Consider the following 10,478-nt stretch of genomic DNA (forward strand, 5'->3'; position numbering starts at 1 on the left):
CCATATATATATATTAATTTTAAATATTTAATTTGTGTTTTTCAAAAGTCTGTATTGGCCTTTTGATTTTTCTCCATCATTCAAATTTGGTTTTGAACCAAAACAAAAACGTGTTTTCCTGCTGAGGACAGACACAGACTAGTCTCACAGGTCACTCGTGATATTCCATCAATAATAATCACGTGTGTTGGTATCCAGCTGTCGCCAGTTTGTTTATTAAGCTAAACTCTTTAAATGGAGGAGACTCAGGAGGACAGTGAGACGGACATCAGGGAATGCTGCAGCAGCAGGAAGAAATGCTGGAACTACGTGATCAACAACATATTCCTGGTTTCCAGTCTGCTGGCTGTGGCCGCAGGTGAGTCTGTCTTTATCAGAGAACATGTAACAGCCTCAGGTGTGTTACAGTCCAGGTAATGAATGAGACCTGACGGGATTATTATACTACGACCACTTAAAGAAATGCATTTATTGATTCATTGATACTTTGATACAAGATACTGAAATCAATATCTTAACAATATTTGATCGATTTGAACATCATTGTATTGCTTGCGGTCCATAGCAACACTGGACGCTGCAATGATTGACCAATCAGAATAGAGTATTCAACAGCTTTAATAGAATTAAATAAATTACCAATATAACAATCATTAAAACAAACAAATGACACTAAAAATGAACAGCCAGTGAAAAACACATGTTGTGCTTCAGCCCCATCAACATGTGCTGAACACTAAACAAGGAGAACATGGAGATGCTGGTCTGAGGCCATGTTGTGTGGAAATTCAAATTTAAAAGGCCACAATATGTTGCCAGGGAAACAAGTGTATTTTCATATGGCTGAATCAGGAAGCCAGGCCCAAGTCTGTCTCCCATCTGAATCCTGTGTTTCCCTCTATGAGTCAACGTCACCTTAATGTTAGGTTACTGTGTGAGTAGGGATAAGGGTTCAAAAGAAACACAGCTAGGTCACACACAACTGTAACTGTCTGCATTAACGTTCACTAGATCTGATCTGATCCCAGTTATTAAACGCCTCTATCTAGTGAACAGTTTGTATCCTCACATTAGGACTCGGTATCCATGAGATAATGCACACATGACGGATGCATGGGAATATTGGCTACATCCCAAATATTTTAAAATGTATTTATTTTATATTTTTGTTGAGCGAAGCCCAGCTGTAAAGCTAATGGAGGATATATATATATATATATTCCAACACAACTTAAATAAAGACAGCTAGCTGTCATGGCAACAAAGATATCAAATTATGTATTGGGGTTTATTATTGTGTGACTTCTGTTTGATGTAAGATGTTTAAGGCCTTGAACCATAAAGTGATATTTTTAAATATTGCAACACTTTCATCAGTGGGCCATAGGCTCAATCACCACTGTGATAGAGACACAAGGCATGTTTAGTGGGTATCTACAGACAAATTGACACCAGTTCAATGATCTCAGAGTCTATGAAGGTCCTTCACATGGAAGCAACAACATAACAACATAGAGTACAACTCCCCATCCAATATCGTCAATCTTTTGACGCTATTTTTTCTTTTCCCATTCTTATTCTCACAAATTTTCAACCATTTACTTGTTCTAATTATATTATCTTTTTTTTATTTTCACACAGGTATTTTATTCGGCATGATTATCAAGTCCTACGTCACCCTTTCAGAAACTGACCAACTCTACATCGGCTTTCCAGGAGAAATACTCATGCGGATGCTTGAGTTGATCACGGTTCCTCTCATTGTGACGAGTGTGGTAACAGGTAAACCAGAGGAGCACTTCAGCCCGCTGTCTGTGAATAGTGTTCAGTATATCATTTACATTACAGACAACCTATATACAAACATATCATTATTTTATTATCTTTCATTTTTTGAATGTAGGAGTATCTGGCCTGAGTGTTGACACTTCCAGGAAAATAGCTATGCGTGCGGCAGTGTACTTTGTCTCCACGACTCTTGTATCTGTGACTATAGGTAAGAAAAAAAGTTACTACATTAGGGTCTATTTTGGTTATACTTTCATTTATTTTGTGTGCACATTTCTGCATACAATCACATAATTATTGAAGCAACTTTTAATTGCTTGAAGTCCCTTTCCTGTTTCATTTAAGTGTTTAAATGTCATCAACTGTCACAGTCATTATTTTAACATTCATATTGGATGTGTATGAAGTAGCATTAAAAAGTAATACTTAGATTAGTTTTGGTAGGAATGCCAAAACTAAAAAAACAAAACTGGATCAGCTCTGAAATCTAAAGACAAATAAAACTTGCTCATTATAATATGTATTTGTGGTTGTGTATTTAGAAATCTCTTTTTCAAATTGAGACTTCTCTTTAGACTAATGAAAGACTGTGTTGATCAAAATATGTGTCCAAAAACATTGGATGTAATGTTTATTTTCACACTTTTATTATTCTTATTCTCTCTTATTTTCATATTTCTAGTAGAACATTTTTAGCCATAAAAATGAAGTCTTTGTGACCTAATTTTGAGAATCATTATTGAAACTATTGTTTTCATTAAGTCACAATCCATATTAAACAGTTACAGCATGCAGGCCACTTTTGCTACTGACGTCCAACTTTGAATTTGTGTTGTAGGATTGGTATTGGTGCTGCTGATCAAGCCTGGGGCTGCTTACACTGTTGACCGAGATGAGACAGCAGAAGATGAAGAATTCTCCACCATCGATGCCTTGTTTGATCTAGTGAGGTAAGAAGAAGGTGACATTACATCTGAGTTTAAGATGAATTCAGCGTTGGATTTGTCGACATTTGCAAGCTGACTAATATGTTTGACTCTATTCTTTATAGAAACATGATGCCAGAGAATCTGATCCAGGCTTGCTTCCAACAGGTGTGTGTTTCATACCTATACAAATTTTGCTTTCCATTAAGAAGACAATGTCATATTTACTTGAGCACACAATCTTTTCTTTTCATAGTACAAGACTACGAAGCTGGAGTTTGAAAGTCACTCATTCGAGCCAAATTCGACCATTCAAACGGTACATCTTTTCCTCTCGTCACTATGAAGATTATTTTCTGAAGTGCAGTGATAGTTGATAATACATGAAATTGCCCTCAGACCACTGTAACTCACTGACTACCCCATCTTGTTTTAGAATGCCACCGAAATTCAACTGGTGGGTCACTATGTCAACGGAGCCAACACGCTGGGCCTGATCGTGTGCTCCTTTGTTTTTGGACTGACCCTGAAGAGGATGGGAGAACGAGGCAAAATCCTCGTGGAAATCGTTGCCATCCTCAACGGGGCCACGAAATATGTGGTCAACTTGATCCTGTGGTGAAGTGAAACAGCATATCAATACCATGTGGCAATATTCCATTTATTTACAGAACTAGAGTAAAGTTCCTGCAGTGCAGTGTGGGTGTTTATGCACTTCTATAACTTTAACAAACAGGATATTTTCTACTGACAGTGTTTTGTATTAGAACAGAAGGCATATTAGCAGAATATTAAAAAGAAATAGTTTTTCCAACAATATTTATTCCCAAACATATTGGATTTTCCCCCTTTACCAAAGTGAGAGAAATCCAACACTTTTCTTTTGGAGTAATATTGTCATAGTAATCAGACTACTTCCTTTTTTTTTGTCTTTTCTCCAGCTACTTGCCATTTGGAGTGCTGTTCATGATTGCAAGCCATGTTGTTGAGGTGCACGACTGGGAGACTACCTACAAACTGGGAAAGTTCATGGCTGTGGTTATTATTGGGTACGTTCTCCTTTCCCCCATGGCACCAAAATAGCATCATTTCACAGCATTCACGACCCCCGTGCCTGGTGTGTTGACTCTCAAGGCACATGGGGACGGATGAGTGTAAGAGTGGATGAGGGCAGGATGTGTGGCTGACATCAGTTATTTATAGACACAATACCTGATGCGGGTGTGAACAAAAAGGGTAGGCCTGCCATCTAAACACAGGACAGGTCTTTTAATGCAATGACTGGCCAATATGTTGTCAACATGTTGCCAACACACACAAAATCACTTTTTTTCATCCATAAGTCAGACAAAAAAATACAAAATGGGCCTTTAAGCCTTCTACTAATTTCATGTCATCAGTATCAGTATGAATTGTGTATTAAATTGTCTATTTCAGGCTTATAATCCATGCAACAATGGTTCTTCCAACGCTGTATCTTCTGTTGACGAGACATAACCCTTGGCAAGTCATTAAAGGGGTTTTTCCTGCCTTACTGACTGCGTTGCTCATCTCCTCCAGGTAAGAGGATATTTAAAGGGTATGGTTCTTGCTTGCTGAAGCTTGCTCTCTGTGTTCATTCACCAGCGCTTCTTTTTTTTTAAGTTTATCAACAAAGCTGCCTTATTGGAAAGCAATTTACTTAATTTTCAAAAGGTATTTTAAGTTTGTGATTCCTCTTATATGCATTGTGTCGCAAAGCTCCGCCACTCTGCCGCTCACTATGCGATGCTGCGAGGAGAAGAACATGATCGACCGCAGAATCACCCGCTTCATGCTGCCCATCGGGACCAACGTCAACATGGACGGGACGGCCCTCTATGAGGTTATCGCCGCAGTTTTCATCGCCCAACTCAACAGCATCAATCTGGACTTGAGCCAGATAATCACCATCGGGTAAGTTGAAGTAATCATCACTGTTCTCTGTCCTACAATCAAAAAATCCTAGATATTAACGTTGGTTAAGATGACATAATATGGCATATTTAAGACTTGAAAAGTACTGTCTTAAGAAATCGACTGAACAGCCGGTGTGTTTATTCTGCAGAGTGACATCAGCAGTCTCCAGCATAGGAGCAGCAGGGATCCCGGCGACAGGAGCCGTGACCACCCTCTTTGTTTTGACAGCAGTCGGCTTACCTGCGAAGGAAGCCTCCATCCTGGTGGTTGTAGAATGGCTGCTGTAAGTTTTAAGGACCCAAATGCTTACGCAAAATTGAGTTAATGTATCAAACAGCGTCATGTAGCTGTATGTTTCTGCTTTCAAAGCTTACTGTGATTTACGTCTTCCAGAGACCGCTGCAACACTGTTGTCAATGTGTTGGGAGACTGCATCGGCGTGGCAATGGTCCAACAACTGTCCCATGAGGAACTGGATGAAATTGAGGAAGGAGAGCAGGGCAGTCCAAGGTGACATTTCTATATCATTCATATTTTTTCACCAAGTACGTTTTTTAGAGATTGTGGGGTTTTTACAGCATTTTTACAGACTTCAGAAAATAAACAAGTAAATAAGAGAGAGGTTTCAAGATGTCTTACGGCAAGAGTAAACCCAAACCGTTGGAGATCAGACCTAGATGTTACGGCAGCAGGTGGAGACTGTCAACATATGTTCTGCAGTTTTTTTTAACACTTTATGTCACACCATTGATGGCTGTGTTGTGTTTTATCCAACTAGGACGGCTACTAACGATGCTCAGGGACACGTCCAGGATAAGCAGGTCCATTCCAGCACCCTGAGCTCTGATGAGTCCCTTTACAGCCCACCAGAAATGTAATCATGTAATGTAATGAAATGGAAACAGGGTTGCCTCTTAAAATGTTTCTCCAGAGCCCAAAAACGTATTTTGTATTTTTCAGTAGTGCGGTAGTACAGTCGTGGTTTTTTTGTTAAGTAATGTAATTGCCTTTAGATGTACAATATAGTAATAAATGTCATTTTTGAATTGATGTAGTCATATGTAGTTGATCTGAGTTGATTTGATTCACATTGCTGTTATGGATGGATAATAGAGGTGGTTGTTGAATTACATTTATTTAACATTAATAGAAATCACATCTATTAATTTGAAAAGTATTTTTTAATAGTAAGTAATCCCACCTGTAAAGTTTAAGGTAAAATACCAGGAATGCACAGGTGTTGTATTTGTACACTGTATTGATCCTCAATCTCTCGAACCCTATGCCTCTGACTCAGGCTCCTAAGTGACATGCCCAATATGAATAGTGTGTTTATCTGGAAATACAAAGTCTATGTGAATGATCTTAGTATCAACATAAATATAAACTTGTCAGATTTCTGCAGAGATGTAAGCATCAGTATACATGTAACTGGGTCAGACTAAATGAAGATGGAACACAACATAAATGAAAGATTTAATTTCCATCTACCAAAACTGTACACTTTTAGTGTGTATATCTCTTTGGAAGGATGCAATTGCAGCCCAAAACCTTTATCAAACCATATCACAACATCTGGACATAACGTGTCAACATACTCATGCTAATAAAGTGAAACAGAGCATGTTAAAGGTCCCAGATTGTAAAAAAGGAGATTTTCAAGTTTTTGTATCATAAAGCGGGTCTAAGTGCTATACAAATAATGAGTAAGTATCAAAAAGCTCAATCCATAAATATAAACAGCCCGTATTCAGAAGCTGTTGCCTAGCAACGCAGGTCCGTTGAAATGACACAGACAGACGAGCAAAATAAAAGTTTTTGGGAGATTAAAGCATGTAAAACATACAAACCTAAAGAATATCAAAATAATCTTTTGAATGGTTGGGTTCCATCTTCCATCAACATCAAATGTCAAACTCGTTTAGTTCCATTTACATGTCACTCTAGGTATTAATTCCATCTAAATGCAACAAAACAAATCAAAGTGTTTTTCAAAACAAATCAAAGAGAACTATACATGTTCCACTCAAAGAAAAGAAAAAAGAGCCTATTGCTCATGACTGTATTGAAGGCCAATACTTTCAGAATGATTGCACTACCATGCAAGGCTTCTGATTGGCTGTCTGATGCTGTAGGAAGGCATGTATAAACACTTTGATTTGTTTGGAATCCACCTATCAGCGTCTTTAGATGTTTGAGTACAACTTTAGATATTTAAAACAGCAAAGGTAAGACTTCCTTTATGGTTATGGCTGTATTTAGACATATGATAAGACATATTGTTGTAATTGGTGGAGTCTCAACATTTCATATTGACATTTTTTGTGTAACTATTTAGCATGAAGTAGCAAAGTGGCTAGCACCCTTACAGCCTAGCTAGCATTGCATCGTTTAGCAGTTTAGCTTATTTAGTCACAATTGTTCTTATAGAGGCTTTGACAGAGAATTTCACTTTTTTCTATTTCTAACTTAGCTTACTCTTTTTACCATTGCTGAAAGATGAATGTTTCTTCAATCTGTAGGCATTGGATGTGTTTTTATTTGTGTTAGCCATTTAGTTTGTTAATATTCAGAAATGAATGAATGAGTGAAGAGTCCTTTTTTAAAGGGTATGGTTCTCGCTGTGTTCTTTGACACAGGATTCATGTTTAAATTTCCTATAAAAGAAACCCACCTCATGAGTCTGAGCTGAAATACATTTAGATTTTGACACATTTATCAGTTGAACTGTAAACCAACTAGTTGTTCCATCTTCTCTTAATGATGCCAGTGACACCTGAATGCTACCTACAATAGTTTATCGTTGACCACTTAGGATTGCACTTGATAGTGTGATAGTGCCTTTATGTGAAAATATTTAATCTTCAATAGAATGTACTTTAATGTGATTAAAATAAAAACAGATGTACAGTAACATGATCCAGGGGAACACAATGGTGTTCTGCAGAGGCAGAGATGTCTTTGGACTAAGAATGAAAACTGCTGCTAGTCACCCTTTCCTCGCTTTGTTCTCTAAAGGCTTATCTTATCTTATGATTGAACTAGACAAATGTTTGAATCTTGGTTGGAAATCGTGAAAGTAAGAGACAGTCACAAAGCTTGTCGAGGTTGTGTACATAGATGATGCCTTATTCCCAGCTCAGCACTTGAAGGATGAGAGAGGATGTTGGTAATTATGTCTGAATACTCAGGTGTGAGAGCACCTAATTTAATTAATTTAATACAAATAACAGGACATTGTCATTGTACCACAGAGACATGTTTTGCCTTAGGAGACTCAGTAATTTAGATGGATAGATAAATAAATAGATATGATGGATGGATGGAAAAAGTCCCTGTTGGGTATCTTAATTTCTACCATATTCTATCTGTTTGTAGTAAGTGGATTTTAAAATTGATTATTTTAAGAAGCGGTTTGGAGATACATGACTTTCTCTGTTCTTAGTTCTTGTGCCAAAGTTACACAAATAGACATACATACAAGTGTTAAATAAAACTCCCATAACTGAAGTGAACACAGATTGAATTCAGAGCTTGTTTCATGAGCAGGACATCATTCCATGATCACCTCTTTCAGCTGTTTGCACTTATGAATCACACACAATCATGAGCATCGGATGAATCACATTGTTAATGTTTTCCAAAATGTTGAATTTAGCAGCAACACAGCTCCCTCTTACCGTATCTCCAAATTTGAATGCCCCCCACCCCACCCCTTTATCTCACATGGTTAGATCACCCAGATACATTAAGCATCGACAGCATGACTCCAGTCATTAAGGTCGGCTGAGGGACGAGTTGCCCGTGTGAACCGTGTGCTGCCTCCCTTCTCTCCCCTGCTGTGGATCTCCCTTCCTTCCTCCCTTCGAGAGATCTTTGCTGTCACCAGACATGACAAATGTGACATCTGCGTCGTATTGTGGGGCGCACAATCAAATGCCTCCTCATGTGTGGTCACTTGTTTTCATCACCAGTTGGTGTGTGAGTCCTGTTGTGGCAGCCCTCTGTTCTCTGGGAGTTTATAATCTCTTTTTAATTATGATCCTTTTGTGTGTCAAAATAGATTGTTTGTGCCTACTCTCACTTTAACTTTTCTTTTTTTAAACAATGGAAACATTTCAAAAGTTCAGCCAATATAATACAGAGTCCCTTCAAAAAGACAAATATACCTCCCCCTTGGAGGTTTTTATTTTTTATTGTTCTACAACTTTGAGTTAAAGTAGATTTAACATGGCTTTTTTTAAGACTAGGTAAATAAAGGTGAATGGTGATGAATACAACATCATCCATAATATAAATAACATAATATTAATTTAGTACATCATTGCTGAAGGCATGAATCTATTATTAAAGAGACTAACCCCTTTCATATTTCTGTTGATAAAGAGTAAACACACTCACACTCTCCTACTCCGTGATTTCAGTGCTTGGATTCATTGGTCGTGCTGTCGGTCTGTACCTTGTGTCTCCTCTGGTCATTTCTCCCCCTTTTCTTGCCTCCTTTCGTGACCCCACCCGACTCCGCAACCCTGTCAATGGAACCTGCAGCCACGCCGGAGGAAACTCCACCTCCACCTTGTCATAATGAGACCTACTTCCTCTCGCCCTCCCGGGACAAAGGGGGCCAGTGTGGGTCACCTCTCGCGAGGCTCAGGGATAATTGGGTAGTTTAAACTATCCAGTGAGAATACCACACACCGAAAGGCCTACACCCATATTTAGCAGCTCCACACACACTGGTGTGTGATTGCACTGGGAGAGAGAAGCTGGCTGTTTTTGAGCTCATTCCTCGCCCATCTCCTATCTGGGTTAGAGGAGGGCTGTTATTGGAAGAAGGTGGACTATAATGGACAGCTGGGGGTTCCAAAATGACAGCCGCGATGCCAAGCCTGTTAGGTAATCTGGATCATTATGTATGACTAAAAGGATAAAAGGCTCTAATGTGATGGAGATGAGAGGAGATGAGAGGAGATGGACCGCCCTGCTGTGCCTGAGCCCATGTCAAAGTAGAAGCCTGTGTGTTTACTCGTGACCCGGGCGAGATACCGGTCACTAACGGCCAAATTAGCTTGAGGTCAGACTGACTCTGGGTCAGGGGCCAGTGTGGAAGAAACAGAACAGTTGAGATTTTGGGTGAAAAACCCAACTTTGACCTAAAATTGCTTCATCTTTACCCGTTCATTCTTAAAAGCCAGCTGTCAGACGCCACAGTTCAGTCAGAGACACTTTAGTCATGAAAATTGACCATTTATAGCAAATGGTTCTACAATTAGATTTAGCACAAAAAAATGTCTCTAATCTTTGAGCTTGAATCCACAGTTTATAAACATTCATGAACTTTTTTTATATTAGTTAAAGCAACAAGAGAGCGACTTCAGTGCTCTGTCTGTCTGACTGGATGATTTGAATAGTTTCATTAAGTTAAATTTTAAGATTCAATTTGTTAATGTTTATTATTTTCTGTGCGATTGCATCAGTGAAATGAGTTATCACTTCACTGGAGTTTATATGGGTTTCATGGTCTTTTAATAAGCTTTTGTTGGCCACTGTGGCTCAGAGGTCGAGCTCGGCTCCTCCGGTCCACGTGTCCAAGTGTCCTTAGGCAAGGACACTTCTGCTCTTGAGTTCATTTCCTAAAATGTGTGCTGCTGCTGCTCGTTTGTTATCTGTTTATGTCCCACGGACATAAAAAAAAAGCAATTGAAACTAAATTTGGACTTGCATTTTCACTTCTCACAAATGAAGAGAGGGATAAGCTTGGTCTTAAAGTTTGACATTTTGGGAGCTAATAAAATAAAACAATGAATTTAAAAAAATCACCCACCT

General features: G+C 38.7%; 1 protein-coding gene across 1 annotated transcript; it reads left to right on the forward strand.

Moving 5' to 3' along the window:
• The first annotated feature begins 234 nt into the window (after positions 1 to 234).
• On the forward strand, positions 235 to 5,614 carry LOC129113642 (excitatory amino acid transporter 3-like). The gene is made up of 13 exons (XM_054626051.1): positions 235 to 358; positions 1,642 to 1,782; positions 1,904 to 1,996; positions 2,627 to 2,738; positions 2,840 to 2,882; positions 2,971 to 3,033; positions 3,151 to 3,332; positions 3,656 to 3,763; positions 4,152 to 4,274; positions 4,455 to 4,649; positions 4,801 to 4,935; positions 5,046 to 5,162; positions 5,431 to 5,614. Exons 1-13 carry the CDS (start codon positions 235 to 237, stop codon positions 5,528 to 5,530), a joined length of 1,536 nt encoding a protein of 511 aa, XP_054482026.1. The 3' UTR covers positions 5,531 to 5,614.
• Positions 5,615 to 10,478: the final 4,864 nt, after the last annotated feature.

The sequence above is a fragment of the Anoplopoma fimbria genome, chromosome 24, assembly GCF_027596085.1.
Source record: "Anoplopoma fimbria isolate UVic2021 breed Golden Eagle Sablefish chromosome 24, Afim_UVic_2022, whole genome shotgun sequence".
In the NCBI taxonomy this organism is placed as follows: Eukaryota; Metazoa; Chordata; class Actinopteri; order Perciformes; family Anoplopomatidae; genus Anoplopoma; species Anoplopoma fimbria.